Raw genomic sequence first — 17,749 nt, 5'->3', positions numbered from 1 at the left:
TTTGGATACACAGTATATTAACCCTTTGCCTGGTAAATATGTGGCCAACATTTTCTCACAGGTAATTTATTAATTTTAAGTATCATTCATGAAAAAATTTTATGTTAAATGTACTTGATCTGCTCTTCTTTTCCATTATGGCTTTCAGACTCAGCATATGGTGTATACTCTACCTCCAAATTAAAATAATATCCTTTCTTATTTTTGTATGGTACTTTCATAGTATATGTTTGTGTGTATAGCACTTAGCTCTTAAATACATATAAAAATTTTAAACGTATAGTATGTGAGTACACATTTTTACATGCACAGTTGAGATAGGGATTTGGTTAATTTCTTCTGTTTTGTGACAAATTTGATAGCCAATTGTCACAATAATTATGGAATGGTTCTCCATTTCGCTACCGATCTGAAATGTCAAGTGGGCATTTTAAATGAGACTCAAAGAAGGGGATTGGATATGGATGTGGGGAGACTTACGGGAAGTCACCCAGGTGACTGGGGCCAAGAGTGTAGCAGTGGCATGGAAAAGTGATGGGTGTTATTTAGGAACAGTGAGCACAGTGGTCCTGGACCCAGGAAGCACACAATTTATAATGATCTGAAGAAAGATTTCGAAAAACCCAGCAAATTTAGTATATAGCTAAAAGATTTTTTTTAAATAAAATTCACTATCCATTCAAAATCAAAACTTTTAGCAAACTTGAAATAAAAGGAAACATAGTTAATCTGAGTTTAAAACACTTACAGCAAACATCATACTTTATGGTGAAATACTGAAAGCCTTCCTCCAAAGTCCAGGAACAAGACAGCAATGCCTGGTATTATTTCCCTTCAACATTTTAGTGGAAGTCTTAGCCAATGCAATAAGGCAAGGATAAAGAAAACATGAAGGTTAGAAAGGAAGAAATGTATGTCATTATTCACAGATGACATGAATGTGTCAAAAAATGGAAAAGAATTATAAATTCTTTGTAATGGCAAGGGAAACAAAAACAAAAATAAACAAACAGGATTACATCAAACTAAAACACATTTACACAGGAATCTATCAACAAAACTAAAAGGCTGCCTACTGAATGGGAGAAGGTATTTACAAACCATATCTGACAAGAGGTTAATATCCAAAATGTACAAAGGACTCATACAACACAACAACCATAAAAACAAATAACCTGATTAAAAGATGAGTAGAGGGCTTCCCTAGTGGCGCAGTGGTTGAGAGTCCGCCTACCGATGCAGGGGACACGGGTTCGTGCCCCGGTCTGGGAAGATCCCACATACCGTGGAGCGGCTGGGCCCGTGAGCCATGGCCGCTGAGCCTGCGTGTCTGGAGCCTGTGCTCTGCAACAGGAGAGGCCACGACAGTGAGAGGCCCGCGTACCACCAAAAAAAAAAAAAAAAAAAAAAAAGATGGGTAGAGGATGTGAATAGACATTTTCCCAAAGACATGCAGATGGTCAACAGACACATGAAAAGATGCTCAACATCACTGATGGTCAGGGAAATGAAAATCAAAACCACAATGGGGGGCTTCCCTGGTGGCGCAGTGGTTGAGAGTCCGCCTGCCAATGCAGGGGACACAGTTTCCTGCCCCGGTCCGGGAGGATCCCACATGCCGCGGAGCAGCTGGGGCCGTGAGCCATGGCCGCTGAGTCTGCGTGTCCGGAGCCTGTGGTCTGCAACGGGAGAGGCCACAGCAGTGAGAGGCCCGCGTACCGCAAAACAAACAAACAAACAAAAAAAACCCACAATGGAATATCACTTCACATTTGTCATAATGGCTATTATCAAAAAGACAACAAATAACAAGTGTTGGTGAGGATATGGAGAAAAGGAACCCCTCGTGCACTGTTGTTGGGAATGTAAATTGCTGAAGCCACTATGGAAAACAGATGGAGGTTCCTCAAAAAACTAAAAATAGAACTACCATATGATCCAGAAATTCCACTTCTAGGTATTTTTCCAAAGAAAACAATAACACTAATTTGAAAAGATATATGCACCCCTATGTTCATTGCAGCATTATTCACAATAGCCAAGATGTGGAAGCAACCACAGTGTCCATCATCAGATGAATGGATAAAGAAGATGTGGTCTATATGTATAATGGATTACTCAGCCATAAAAGAATGAAATTTGCCATTCATGACAACATGAATAGACCTAGAGAGTATTATGCTAAGTGAAAAAAGTCAGAGAAAGACAAATACCATATGATTTCACTTATATGTGGAATCTGAAAAAGAAATGAACAAGTATAACAAAATAGAGTCATAGATATAGAGAACAAGCAGTTAGTTGGCAGAGAGGAAGCGGGTGGGGGTATGAATGGAATAGGTGAGAGAAATTGAGAGGTACAAACTTCCAGTTACAAAATAAACGAGTCACAGGCATGAAATGTACAGAGTGGGTAATACAGTCAATAATAATGTACTATCTTTGTATGGTGAGAGACGGTAACTAGACTTATCATGGTGATCATTTTGCAAAGTATAGGAATATGGAATCACTATTTTGTGCACCAGGAACTAACACAGTATTGTAGGTCAATTATACTTCAACAACAAACTTATAGAAAAAGAGATTGGATTTGTGGTTACCAGAGGTGGGGACGGAGGGAAGGGGGAATTGGATGAGCATGGTCAAAAAGAACAAACCTCCAGTGATGAGATAAATACGTACTAGGGATATAATGTACAACATGACTAATCTATTAACACTGCTGTGTGTTATATATGAAAGTTGTTAAAAGAGTAAACCCTAAGAGTTCTAGTCACTAAGAAATCTTTTTTATTTTTCCTTTATTTTATATTGATGTGAGAAGATGGATAGTCACTAAACGTATTGTGGTAATCATTTTCTAATGTATGTCAGTCAAATCATTAAGTTGTACACCTTAAATTTATACAGTGTTGTATGTCAAATATATCTCAGTAAAGCTGGAAGAAAAAAATAAAAGAATTACAAATTATCAGAATTAGTAAGTGAATGAGAGGGCAGACAACAGAAGCAAGAAGAAATACAGTCCTGCAGTCTGTGGAAAAAAAAACACATTCACAGAAAGATAGACAAGATGAAAAGGCAGAGGGCTATGTACCAGATGAAGGAACAAGATAAAACCCCAGAAAAACAACTTAATGAAGTGGAGATAGGAAACTTTCCAGAAAAAGAATTCAGAATAATGATAGTGAAGATGATCCAGGACCTCGGAAAAAGAATGGAGGCAAAGATCGAAAAGATGCAAGAAATGTTTAACAAAGATCTAGAAGAATTAAAGAACAATCACCTAGAAGAATTAAAGAACAATTACCTAGAAGAATTAAAGAACAAACAAACAGAAATGAACAACACAATAACTGAAATGAAAAATACACTAGAAGGAATCAATAGCAGAATAACTGAGGCAGAAGAACAGATAAGTGACCTGGAAGATAGAATGGTGGAATTCACTGCCACGGAACATAATAAAGAAAAAAGAATGAAAAGAAATGAAGACAGCCTAAGAGACCTCTGGGACAACATTAAATGCAACAAAATTTGCATTATAGGGGTCCCAGAAGGAGAAGAGAGAGAGAAAGGACCCGAGAAAATATGTGAAGAGATTATAATCGAAAACTTCCCTGACATGGGAAAGGAAATAGCCACCCAAGTCCAGGAAGTGCAGAGAGTCCCAGGCAGGATAAACCTAAGGAGAAACATGCCGAGACACATAGTAATCAAATGGACAAAAATTAAAGACAAAGAAAAATTCTTGAAAGAAACAGGGGAAAAATGACAAATAACATACAAGGGAACTCCCATATGGTTAACAGCTGATTTCTCAGCAGAAACTCTACAAGCCAGAAGGGAGTGGCATGATATACTTAAAGTGATGAAAGGGAAGAACCTACAACCAAGATTACTCTACCTGGCAAGGATCTCATTTAGATTCGATGGAGAAATCAAAAGGTTTACAGACAAGCAAAAGCTAAGAGAATTCAGCACCGCCAAACCAGCTCTACAACAAATGCTAAAGGAACTTCTCTAAGTGGGAAACACAAGAGAAGAAAAGGACCTACAAAAACAAACCCTTAACAATTAAGAAAATGGTAATAGGAACATACATATCGATAATTACCTTAAACATGAATGGATTAAATGCTCCAACCAAAAGACACAGGCTCCCTGGATGGACACAAACACAAGACCCATCTATATGCTGTCTACAGGAGACCCACTTCAGACCTAGGGACACATACAGACTGAAAGTGAGGGGATGGAAAAAGATATTCCATGCAAATGGAAATCAAAAGAAAGCTGGAGTAGCAATACTCATATGAGATAAAATGGACTTTAAAATAAAGAATGTTACAAGGGACAAGGAAGGACACTGCATAATGATCAAGGGATCAATCCAAGAAGAAGATATAACAATTATAAATATATATGCACCCAACATAGGAGCACCTCAGTACATAAGGCAACTGCTAACAGCTATAAAAGAGGGAATTGACAGTAACACAATAATAGTGGGGGACTTTAACACCTCACTTACACAAATGGACAGACCATTCAGACAGAAAATTAATAAGGAAACAAAAACTTTAAATGACACAATAGACCAGATAGATTTAATTGATATTTATAGGACATTCCGTCCAAAAAGAGCAGATGACACTTTCTTCTCAAGTGCACACAGAACATTCTCCAGGATAGATCACATCTTGGCTCACAAATCAAGCCTCAGTAAATTTAAGAAAATTGAAATCATATCAAGCATCTTTTCTGACCACAACGTTATGAGATTAGAAATCAATTACAGGGAAAGAAACGTAAAAAACACAAACACATGGAGGCTAAACAATACGTTACTAAATAACCAAGAGATCACTGAAGAAATCAAAGAGGAAATCAAAAAATACCTAGAGACAAATGACAATGAAAAGACGATGATCCGAAACCTATTGGATGCAGCAAAAGCATTTCTAAGAGGGAAGTTTATAGCAATACAAGCCTACCTCAAGAAACAAGAAAAAAAAAATCTCAAATAAACAATCTAACTTTACACCTAGAGGAAATAGAGAAAGAAGAACAAACAAAGCCCAAAGTTAGCAGAAGGAAAGAAATCATAAAGATCAGAGCAGAAATAAATAAAATAGAAACAAAGAAAACAATAGCAAAGATCACAATAAAACTAAAAGCTGGTTCTTTGAGAAGATAAACAAAATTGATAAACCATTAGCTAGACTCATCAAGAAAAACAGGGAGAGGACTCAATAAAATTAGAAATGAAAAAGGAGAAGTTACAACAGACACCGCAGTAATACAAAGCAATCTAAGAGACTATTATAAGCAACTCTATGCCAATAAAATGGACATCCTGGAAGAAATGGATAAATTCTTAGAAAGGTATAACCTTCCAAGACTGAACCAGGAAGAAATAGAAAATATGAACAGACCAATCACAAGTAATGAAATTGAAACTGTGACTAAAAATCTTCCAACAAACAAAAGTCCAGGACCAGATGGCTTCACAGGTGAATTCTATCAAACATTTAGGGAGGACCTAACACCCATCCTTCTCAAACTCTTCCAAAAATTGCAGAGGAAGGAACACTCCCAAACTCATTCTACAAGGCCACCATCACCCTGATACCAAAACCAGACAAAGATACTACAAAAAAAAGAAAACTACAGACCAATATCACTCATGAATATAGATGCAAAAATCCTCAATAAAATACTAGCAAACAGAATCCAACAACACATTAAAAGGATCATACACCATGATCAAGTGGGATTTATCCCAGGGATGCAAGGATTCTTCAATATACACAAATCAATCAACGTGATACACCATATGAACAAACTGAAGAATAAAAACCATGTGATCATCTCAATAGATGCAGAAAAAGCTTTTGAAAAAATTCAATACCCATTTATGATAAAAACTCTCCAGAAAGTGGGCATAGAGGGAAACTACGTCAACATGATAAAGGTCATATACGACAAACCCACAGCAAACATCATTCTCAATCGTGAAAAAATGAAAGCATTTCCTTTAAGATCGGGAAGAAGACAAGGATGTCCACTCTCGCCACTATTATTCAACATAATTTTGGAAGCTCTAGCCATGGCAATCAGAGAAGAAAAGGAAATACAAATTGGAAAAGAAGATGTAAAACTGTCACTGTTTGCAGATGACATGATACTATATATAGAGAATCCTTAAGATGCCACCAGAAAACTACTAGAGCTAATCAATGAATTTGGTAAAGATGCAGGATACAAAATTAATGCACAGAAATCTCTGGCATTCCTATACACTAATGATGAAAAATCTGAAAGAGAAATTAAGGAAATTAAGGAAACTCCCATTTACTATTGCAACAAAAAGAATAAAATACCTAGGAATAAACTTACTAGGGAGACAAAAGACCTGTATGCAGAAAACTATAAGACACTGATGAAAGAAACTAAAGATGATACCAACAGATGGAGAGATAAACCATGTTCTTGGATTGGAAGAATCAATATTGTGAAAATGACTGTACTACCCAAAGCAATCTACAGATTCAATGCAATCCCTATCAAATTACCAATGGCAATTTTTATAGAACTAGAACAAAAAATCTTAAAATTTGTATGGAGACACAAAAGACCCTGAATAGCCAAGTCTTGAGGGAAAAAAAATGGAGCTGGAGGAATCAGGCTCCCTGACTTCAGACTACACTACAAAGCTACAGTAATCAAGACAATATGGTACTGGCACAAAAAGAGAAATATAGATCAATGGAACAGGATAGAAAGCCCAGAGATAAACCCATGCACTTATGATCAACTAATCTATGACAAAGGAGGCAAGGATATACAATGGAGAAAAGACAGTGTTTTCAATAAGTGGTGCTGGGAAAACTGGACAGCTACATGTAAAAGAATGAAATTAGAACACGGCCTAACACCATACACAAAAATAAACTCAAAATGGATTAGAGACCCAAATGTAAGAACAGACACTATAAAAGTCTTAGAGGAAAATATAGGAGGAACACTCTTTGACATAAAGCACAGCAAGATCTTTTTTGATCCACCTCCTAAAGTAATGGAAATAAAAACAAAAATAAACAAATGGAACCTAATGAAACTTAAAAGCTTTTGCAAAGCAAAGGAAACTACAAACAAGACGAAAAGACAACCCTCAGAATGTGAGAAAATATTTGCAAACAAATCAACAAAGGATTAATCTCCAAAATATATAAACAGCTCATACAGTTCAATATTAAAAAAAAAAACAACCCAATCCAAAAATGGGCAGAAGACCTAAATAGACATTTCTCCAAAGAAGACATACAGATGGCCAAGAAGCACATGAAAAGCTGCTCAACATCACTAATTATTAGAGAAATGCAAATCAAAACTACAATGAGGTATCACCTCACACCAGTCAGAATGGGCATCATCAGAAAATCTACGAACAACAAATGCTGGAGAGGGTGTGGAGAAAAGGGAACCCTCTTACACTGTTGGTGGGAATGTAAATTGATACAGCCACTATTGAGAACAGTATGGAGGTTCCTTAAAAAATGAAATATAGAACTACTGTATGACCCAGCAATCCCACTACTGGGCATATACCCAGAGAAAACCATAATTCAAAAAGAAACATGCACCCCAATGTTCACTGCAGCACTATTTACAATAGCCAGGACATGGAAGCAACCTAAATGCCCATCAACAGATGAATGGATAGAGAAGATGTGGCACATATATACAATGGAATATTACTCAGCCATAAAAAGGAACAAAATTGGGTCATTTGTAGAGATGTGGATGGATGTAGAGACTGTCATACAGAGTGAAGTCAGTCAGAAAGAGAAAAACAAATATGGCATATTAACGCATATATGTGGAACCTAGTACAGATGAACTGGTTTGCAGGGCAGAAATAGAGACACAGATGTAGAGAACAAACGTATGGACACCAAGGGGGGAAAGTGGCCGGGGTGGTGGTGGTGGGATGAACTGGGAGATTGGGATTGACATATATACACTAATAATGCATAAAATAGATAACTAAGAAGAACCTGCTGTATAAAAAAATAAATAAAATTCAAAAAAGAAGAATCAGTAAATGACTTAGCAAGATCACTAGATGAAAGTCAATTTACTGGAAGCAAAAATCAATTGTGTTTTTCTTAGTAGCTACAATAGGAAAATACAATTGTAAAAGGAGTTTAAGTTACAATAGAACAGAAAAGTCAAACACCTAGAATTCTAACAAGATATATGTAAGATTTCTACACTATAAGAAATCTTTTTTTTTTTTTTTTTTCTTTTTTTGCTGTACGCGGGCCTCTCACTGCTGTGGCCTCCCCCGCCGCGGAGCACAGGCTCCGGATGCGCAGGCTCAGGGGCCATGGCTCACGGGCCCAGCCGCTCCACGGCACGTGGGATCCTCCCGGACCGGGGCACGAACCCGTGTCCCCTGCCCCGGCAGGCAGACTCCCAACCACTGCACCACCAGGGAGCCCTATAAGAAATCTTTAAGCAAAATTAAAGCATATCTAAGAAATTCTAAAAGGAAGGATATACTATATTTGTGGATTGAAAACTTGGCATTGTAAAGATGTCGATTCACCACAAATGGATCATTACAATCCCAATCAAGACATCAATAGGTATTTCTGTGGAAACATAAGCTGATGGTAATAATAAATGAAATAACACAAGTCGTGAGATGACTAACGAGTTAGAACAATGATTTTCACGGAAAAGTGAAGTTTGACTGATTTGGTATTGGAAGAAGACAAGGCAATATAAATACTTAAAGATTTCTTCAGTATTTGCTGCTTTGTGCCAGGCACACTGCTGGGTGTTTTCCAAAGGGCATCCACAGAACCTCAGATCCTGAGATGCTCAGAGGAAAAGGAGTTTGGTAGTCACATGCCCGTATGAAAAGCTCGGGCTGCTGTTTCCTCTCAGAGATTCCTGTTGCACAGCAGGATTTTAAAGCCTCTGAGAAATTTCGGAGAAGAAAAGCAAATAGAATTGTGTTGCACCCAGGACTTTCCAATCTTATTTGATCATGACCTCTCTTTGAGAAACAGTGGCCTGGAGTGCTTTTTATATTTTTTGGTTCTCACCATTATCTGTGAAGTAGCCAAGGGTTGAACTGTCCATTTTACAGATGAAGAAATGGAACCGCAGGCAGGTGAAACTTACACCAAGTCATATAGCTACTAGTACAGGATCTGCGATGTACCCTCAGTTTTTCAAAAAAAAAAATTCAGTGCTTTTTCTAGGGTCAAACACTACTTTCATGTGAAATAGCATTTCAGAGATGGAATAAACCTTAGTGATCTCTTAGACTAGTAACCTTATTATGCTGATGAGGCAACCGGGGCCCAGACAAATTAAGTGTTTTGCCTCAGGTCAAGAGCTTACAGACTAGTAGGAGGAATAAAAGGATCCATGACTCAGTGACTCCCAATTAAGTGCTCTACTGCCCCATATAATTAGGAGGCAAATCTGTGTCAATGGAGGGTGAGACCAAATTAACTGCCCAGATTGAGTAGGCACTCAGAGATGCTGAATAAACGATTTACCTGGGAGATGATCCTGGAGCTCTATCAAGTCCTCATGTAATTTTTTTTTTAATATAAATCTATTTATTTATTTATTTTTGGCCGCGTTGGGTCTTCATTGCTGCGCGCGGGCTTTCTCTAGTTGCAGCGAGCGAGGTCTACTCTTCATTGCAGTGCGTGGGCTTCTCATTGCGGTGGCTTTTCTTGTTGCAGAGCACGGGCTCTAGGCACGCAGGCTTCAGCAGTTGTGGCATGTGGGCTCAGTAGTTGTGGCTCACGGGCTTAGTTGCTCTGCGGCATGTGGGATCTTCCCACACCAGGGCTCAAACCCGTGTCCCCTGCATCAGCAGGCAGACTCAACCACTGCGCCACCAGGGAAGTCCTCTTATGTAACTTTGAAATGAGGATTTAGGAGCCATTTGATCACTGGGTTACGATAAAGGACTGAATATTGTTATTTTTAAAACTTGAATCACCTCGTTGGTATTATTTTCTCCCTCTCCCCTGAAAAATGCCACAGGTCACCTTAAAAACTTAAAAGGAACTTAAATTTCTGAGTAAACATGATTTCACAACTTTAATGGGGTACATCCTGGAGTGTCACAAGCTGCGAATCATTTTTCCGGAGTCTCAGATACGAGGAACAGGAGAGGAATAGTGTGGGAGAAGGCACGAGCACCTGGCTGACCGTGCCATGCAGGGAAGGGTACGTTCACTGCAGGTGCTGCTGTCAGCAGGAGCCGGAAGAAAAAGCCAAATGCTCCCAGAGGAGGCCCTGCAGGGCTGGGCTGAAAGTTCTGAAGTGCAGCAAAGAAGGGAAAAGCTTACCTTTAGGGGCAGAGGAACATGAGAGCCTCTGAGAGACAGCTGAAGAACAGAAGGGTAAGTCTGGCCTTAAGCAATGGGGAAGAGGAAAGTAAGCAAATGCGAGCATCCCACTGACCTTTGTACTTTAAGAAGAGCAGCAGTAGTTCCTTCTGTGTAGAAACGTTTTGGTTGTGGCTGGTGGCCACCGGGCAGAACGGGCATCGTGGCTGTGAAGTGCCGTCAGTGGGAAAGTTCCATTAAGGACAAGGAAAGAGTAAGCAGAGGCAAACCTGTTTACTCTCCTTGCTTTATCTTCTCCACTCATATGACTCTTGGGGACCTTACGTGGGGGGGGGCAGGGCTAGGGCAGAGCATGATTTAGGGGTTCCTGGGACCCCTGGGAAAATACCACTGTAATATCAAATTGCACCCCATCCAGCTCCCAAAATGTGCAGTCTGGCATCTGTTAGACATGATTTCAATTTATTTGAGAATTTTTGTTCTTTAAGCTTTACTGGAGGGCAAATAAATCTATTCAGTAGACCATCTTTGCCTGACTTCATTCTCCACAACTCTCTCTCTTTCTCCTTTTTTTTTGGCTTCACGGCTTGCATGATCTTAGTTCCTCGACCAGGGATGGAACCCAGACCACAGCAGTGAAAGCCAGTCCTAACCATGGACCATCAGGGAATGCCCTCCACATCTCTCTTTTTTAGCTCATTAGTACAATCACACACCCAACAAGGCAAGGGAGGGCAGTTCCCTAGTTTCTCAAAAGTAATTACTACTTACATTGAAAACAAAAACGAAAGCAAAAATAAACGTAAGGCCAGGGAGTTTCTAGACACTAAAATCTCCTTAAAATTTTACAAGCAACCATTAACCCAACTTGCACCTCCTCTAAATTTGTGGAATTAGGCTCACCCCCGCAAAGAAAAACACAGCAGGATCTTTGATGACACCGTTACTGATGCTGCCCATCATTTAGTGTGGGAAGTGGCTCAAAGGTGGTGCCGGTGAAACAGGAGGAAGATGACACACAGAGCAGGGCAACTTCTCAAAGTAAGTTATCCATTTATGTTTTCATTTTAAACCTTTATTGCTTTTCTCTGATTATAAAAATATTACTGTAGAAAAATTCAGATCTTTCAGAAATATGTGATGCAGAAAGTGAAAGCAATCTATAACTCCATCCATAAGAGTGAATCACTCTAGCTTATCCAACATTTATTTAAAACAAAATAAAAAACTGTTGTTAATGTTCTTTTTTAAATGGGATCATACTATGTTTACTGAACTCAGCAACTTGCTTTCCTTGCTTAAGATTTTATTTGGTCTATTGAACAAATAAAAGATCCATCACATCTTTTTCAAAAGACTGAGTCATATTTTATGGAAAGATTTACAATTATTTTACTTTGGTGTACATTCTTGCTCACATGTGAAAGCATTTTTGGATATAAAATCCTAGATATGGATTTGCTGGGCCAAAGGGTGCATGGATTGACATTTCTATTAGACCGTACTAAATTTTAAATCTTTCAAATTGAAAGATTTAAATCTTTAAACTTAAATCTTTCAATCTTTTAATTTAAATCTTTAAATCTTTCTGTGGATTGAAGTGGCACCAGCACAATTCTTTGTTGTGAAGTCACTGAAATGACAGCTTCCTGTCACAGGCTGGCATGGGACCTCAGGTGTTCTCAGTTTGTCAGTGCTACAGCTCTAAAGCATGTGAAAGATATTTGCCACTTTTGGGGAGTGAGCTTTCGGATTTTTTTTTTTTTCAGATGACATTAGCTTCAGGTATCCTTTTGGAGTTTTGAGTAAGATTTAATAAGATAGATAAAATAAGACTAATCTATTTTGTAATTCTTCATCCTTCTTTCTTTCATCTGCTGGAGCGACTATAACATATTGGTGCTCTTGGGGCAACCACCTGTGTTATTAGGAGCAAAAGGCCATATCTGCCAACTCTCATCTACTTAGCATATAGTTACTGTTTCTAGCAGTTTCCCAATATTTGTCACATTAAACCTAAGTCACCAGTTCTGACCACCTTAAGCAACACTTCTATTTCAAGAGGACAAATAAGACAGAATTCCAAGAGTAAAATACTTGTAACAGTACCCTCCTGGACCTCATGGTCTAAAGTGATTTTTGCTTCCTCTGGACTCATAGATTTTAAAATGTTTGCGCTATTCATTAACTTGGCAATTGCTCAAGAACCTCCTTTGGACTTAAAACAAAAGTTAAACCATTAGAGTGTTTATATAAATCAAGTCACTAACTATATTCTTCTCACTAGACTATACGCTTCATGAGAGGAGGGACTTTGTATGGTTCATTGATGATTTCCTGAATCTAGAACAGTACCTGGCATATAAAAGATGCTCAATATTTGTTGAAGGAATGATAAATTCTTCAAAGGCAGGAATCTTCTTATATTTTGCATCCCCACAGTAAATGACAAGTTGCTGATTAAAATTAAGGAAAGGGGGGCTTCCCTGGTGGTGCAGTGGTTAAGAATCCGCCTGCCAATACAGGAGACACGGGTTCAAGCCCTGGTCTGGGAGGATCCTGCATGCCGCGGAGCAACTAAGCCTGTGCACCACAACTACTGAGCCTGCCTTCTAGAGCCCACAAGCCACAACTACTGAGCCCGTGTGCCGCAACTACTGAAGCCCACGTGTCCTGGAGCCCATGCTCCGCAACAAGAGAAGCCACTGCAATGAGAGGCCCATGCACCACAACGAAGAGTAGACCCCGCTCTCCACAACCAGAGAAAGCCCGTGTGCAGCAACAAAGACCCAATGCAGCCAAAAATAAATAAATTTATATTAAAAAAATAAAATAAAATCAAGGAAAGGATCTTCATTCAGAAACACAACTTAAGACTTTCTTAGAAGCTAAGTGTGAAATATCCCTGGCCTAAGTAATATTCAAGATTCTTTCTAGCCCTAACTCACTATGAATCTACTAGTTTTCAAAGAATTAGAAACCAATATAATATATATTATATATATAGAACTAGAGTAAAGAATAATTGGGTAAATCTTTGATTTAGAAAGCAGGGCACTGATTTTTCTAAGCCTCTGGATCATCATTATAAAGATCAGATTTGAGAATTAAGCTATATTGACCTCAAGCTATATTCTCTAAGTCCCTTTTCTGAAAGAAAAAAAAATCATGGCATCAAGTTATTAACTGGAAATGTCTCTATAAGCATAAAAGTATGATTTTAATGTCACTGTATAAGCAAGAAGGCAAAGGAAATACTAATGTACAATGTTTATATATTTTGAACTATGGCAATAGTGGTATGATGCTAATGAGAGATATATCTGCCTTTAAATCATTGTCAAATGTGCAGTTATTTGGATTTAAAGCGAATAAAAATAAAAGCAATGAAAAAGAATAAAAAAGGGAATCACAGTGAAAGAAGCATCCATTTAATCTGGAGCATATTTTGGATAATATACAACATTTTGGGGAATAAAGGCAGAAAGAAAGAGAAAATATGTACAAGAATCAATTTTAGAAAGACACTCCAGCAAAAAGTCCATCTTATAAAACACATTGTAATTCTATGTTTGATTTATTTATGTCAGATTGTCTCTCACTGGATGTTTGGTTTCCTGTGCTGAGACTTAGAAAACTTATCTTGTGGTTAGAAACTAGCATATTCTCAAGATGGTTGACTGAAAAGACTATTTTTTAGATTTACTATTTTTTTTTTTTACAACAAATTTTACTTTAAAAAGAGAGTGAATTAATCAGATTTGAGATTAACTCTCACTGGTAGAACTGTAGTGAGTATACTCAGTCTGCTTAAAAGAAGAAAAAAGATCAGAACTTGCAAAGGATTTTACATATAAGCAATGGGACAGAAAAAAAACAGGGCCTGAAATAGATGAGAGTTTCTGACGTGTTAAAAAAAAAAAAAAACAGAAGAAAGAAAAAAAATTAAGAATACTTCTGGGGGAGGGGCAAGAAAAATGTCATGAAACAGTAGCTGAAGGAAGGCATGCGCCCAAGTTAGACTAGGGAGCAAAGTCTGAAGAACATCAACAACAGGACCATTCTTGGGGAAAACTAATAACAGGAGGACTGCTATGGTTAATTTTCTAAAACAGAAAGGTAAACAAGTAATTTAGCTTGCTGAGGCATACAACATTACAGTATAATACACTTATAATACCAGACTCGCAAGAATAAGAAACACTCAAACAATTTTTAAAGACAAGCTATGGAAAAGGCTGTAAAGTAAAAATTAGAACATTCTAACTTACTTGAGGTAGATAAAATAGAAAATGAAGTCAGAATACATAAAATATTGTTTTCAATCACTCATGCTAGATGTGAAGAATTGTTAGGATCATACATCTTATATAGCAAATGGAAAACAGTCAACCCTAAAATAAATGTACAAGAAGAGTACATTTCTGTCTTTAAGAAATTAAAGAAATTCCAAATAATATGTAAAAATTTTCTTTAAGTGTTCAATTAAAAATTTAAGTTCGATACGCTATCAATTGATATTACGCTTGTAATATTTATAAATCTTAGATCTAGAAATAAATATACATTATTTCTATTTTAAAAGATGCTTTTGAAGCTCTAAAAATCATTGTCTATTTTATTGAAGGGCTCATGGAACAAACTGATGAAATATTCAATACGTACACCAAAACAAATATATACCAAGTTCTAAATTTCATTTTTTAGGAATACCATTTTTGAAAGTGCAAGGTGCACGAATATCTCGGTGACAGGTGTAAGCTCAGCGAGGAATTAGAAACGAGTTCCGAGTGGAGGACCCATTTAACTCGATCATTTCATGGGCACAATAAATCATCCACAAAGCCCACCTTAAACAGCTAAAGTAGTCATAAAAATAGGCCGATAGTTACTTGAGCGATAACATAATCCTCGGTCTTATTGTTGTGAAGCAGATGTCATAATGGGTGGGGCTGACGCGCAGAGCAGCTGAAACATTTTTGTACCACCCCCCGCACACTTTCAGTGGGATAGAAGGGGCTCCGAAAAGGTAAGGAGTAAGCTCTCAACGATCAATCCCTACTAGAAATAAGGAAGTTTTGATGTGGCCTTGGTACACGTAAAGACCACAATAAGACGTGAAAAATCCCCCATAATTAAACCCTCCCCTGGAAAAGAGATCTTCCTTTTCTCTCCTCCCCTGCCGGCTCCTCCTTGGGACACTTGGCTGAGTCTTTCTTTCCCTCCTTCCCACGCTGAGGTGAGGCTGCACGCAAGCCAGGGACGCCTGTTTTTCTTTCCGCGCGGAGGGAACTCTGCGGGTAGGAACCCGGGGTGACAGAAGGGAGCGGGCGGCATTGTGAGGAGGCCAAGAAGGCTCTCCGGGTACGAGCCGGGCTGGGGTTGGGAAGGGACACGCGGGCCGCCGGGCCCGCAGAGGAGGCCGAGGTGACGAGGGAAATCTCCCGGCTCGAAGCAGGGACCCGGCGCTTCCGGCTGGCCACAGCCGCTCTCGGCCTAGCGCGGCTCGCGTTCCGGGCTCCACCGGGGCGGGAAGAGAGTTACTAAAGAGGGTAACCGCGGTTCGCACTTGCCTGGGACCGGGTGACCAATAACTGGTAATAGTCTTTACTCGGCGCCGGGCCTTGTCCTACAATTTCGAACAGAGTCTCCGGCAACCACGACGCCATCTTGGGACGCCACCACCGTCGCTAAGACAACCAGGAAGGGGCGGGGCCTGATTGGGGTCATGGGGCAAGGGCCCTGGTTTAAATCGAACCCTACTTGTGACTTGGCGGGGTGTTTCTAACTTGGGGTGATTGTTCCCTCTTCCAGGGGTTAGAGGGAACTCTGAGCCGTGAAATTTCCACCTTGAGGTCCCGGGTGACCCGAAGGGGAATTAGTTCCTGCTACCACCGAGGGGAGGGGGTGACCCCGGCGGAGGGATACCAAGCGAAGCACCACATTCCCCTTCCTGGTCCCTCGAAGGGATCGGGAGGAGATCGCAGGCCGCTGGGGAAGTCGAGCCGGGCGTTGGGGGAGGGAGGGGCGATGTGATGGGCTGCGAGTAGGCAGCGGGGCCTGTCCCGCGGCCGAGTCTGTCCGGCTGATTCGAAGGGAAAAGTAGTTCCCGGAGGGTGTTGGAACGGGCGGGGAGGGAGGCGGTGCGGACGGAGGCGCACGCCGGCCGCGGTGCTGCGGCTCAGCTGATAATTGAAGGGACCCGAGGAGCCGCCGCCGCCGCCGCCGCTGGGGGGGGTGGGGGGAGCGAGTGGAAGTTACTGCCGCGCCACCGAGTCCGGACCGGAGACTTTGGGGCCTAACTAGGTAATTGGGGCGCAGTTCCGAGCGGCGGGGCCAGGCCTGGGGGAGGGGGTTGTGCTGAGGGGTTGGGGGGGTAGTGGGGGGGGGGCTGGAACAGAAAGTCCCAGGAAGCTCGGTTGTGTCATCGCCGCGATTCGGCCCCTGCTCGGCCTGTTCCCGGCGGCGGCGGCAGCGGCGGCTGGGCCGTGGAAGGACCGGGCTGGGGGTTTACGGGCTAGGCGCTCGAGGGAGACCGCGGCTGGAGGGACCGGGACCGGGCGGGAGCGGGGGGGTCGCTGGGTGCCCCCTCCGGCCCCCCGCCATGAGTAGGGCCCTACACGGAACCGGGGTAAGGCGTGCGGGTCTGGGGGAGCCCAGCGGGGGTCGGGGGGGCCGGAAGTGGGCTTTGGAGCTGGGAGGGCGTCTAGGAAGAGAGAAAGTGGGGGGCCGGAAGTGCAGGTGGGGGGTGTGAATACGGCAAGGGTTCCCCGGAAATGGGATGGGGGGCCCGGAAACCGGGAGAGGGGAGGCTCCTGGGCCAGGGACGGCCCGGAAATGGAAACTAGGGAGCCGCTCGTGTGACAACAGTTGTGGGAAGCGAGGGTCAGAGGAGGGAGAGGCCGGAGTGACTTTAGACCGCAGTAAGGGGTTTCCTGCCGAGGGGGACGGTTGAGGGCGGGCGAGGCCGGAGACGGGGTCTGCGCTGAGCAGTTGCTTCAGCCGTGGGAAGTTGAGGCTGAGGGAGGATGACGCCGAGAGAGGATGCAGGGGGGCGTGAAAGAGGCCGAGAAACTTGGCCGAGAGGAGCAGAGCATCCTTCCAAATAGATCAGCGTGGAAATTGGGGGGAGGGGGTCAGGACCTGTGGGAGGGAGGTGGACCAGTTGTCGCTCCAGTCGTATTAACATTCAAAGCGAGTCAGGCGATTAATTTATTTATATGTGGATTACATAAAACCTATTATAACGTTTGTCCATTTGGTTCACCCTCCCTCTCTCCTCCATCCTCCTGCATAGTGAGTGGGTTTCTAGTTCTGAAACAAGTTAGAGGGGAGTTCAGATAACGAAGGTGGTA

General features: G+C 41.1%; 2 protein-coding genes across 23 annotated transcripts in view; one reads left to right on the top strand and one right to left on the bottom strand.

The window, feature by feature from the left end:
- FBXO36 (F-box protein 36) overlaps window positions 1–16,315 on the bottom strand; it is a 101,309-nt gene extending 84,994 nt beyond the window's left edge. The window contains exon 1 of the mRNA XM_004262609.3: window positions 15,968–16,315. Coding sequence (XP_004262657.1) covers window positions 15,968–16,063 — 96 coding nt within the window. The 5' untranslated portion in view covers window positions 16,064–16,315. The remainder of the gene's footprint in view (window positions 1–15,967) is intronic.
- The window catches only part of TRIP12 (thyroid hormone receptor interactor 12), a 147,400-nt gene continuing 145,059 nt past the window's right edge, over window positions 15,409–17,749 (top strand). For 5 of the 22 annotated variants that reach the window (XM_033425941.2, XM_049712511.1, XM_004262610.4 and 2 more), the window contains exon 1: window positions 16,497–16,700. The gene's annotated coding sequence lies outside the window, so the exon portion shown is untranslated. Of the gene's footprint in view, window positions 15,424–15,607; window positions 15,695–16,494; window positions 16,701–16,791; window positions 17,318–17,749 lie in introns of those variants that run through there. The other 17 variants (XM_033425975.2, XM_033425935.2, XM_033425908.2 and 14 more) reach the window with 10 other exon arrangements.

Source organism: Orcinus orca, chromosome 7 (genome assembly GCF_937001465.1).
Source record: "Orcinus orca chromosome 7, mOrcOrc1.1, whole genome shotgun sequence".
NCBI lineage: Eukaryota > Metazoa > Chordata > Mammalia > Artiodactyla > Delphinidae > Orcinus > Orcinus orca.
The sequence above is the reverse complement of the archived record's forward strand: the minus strand, read 5'-3'. Positions and strand labels throughout refer to the sequence as shown.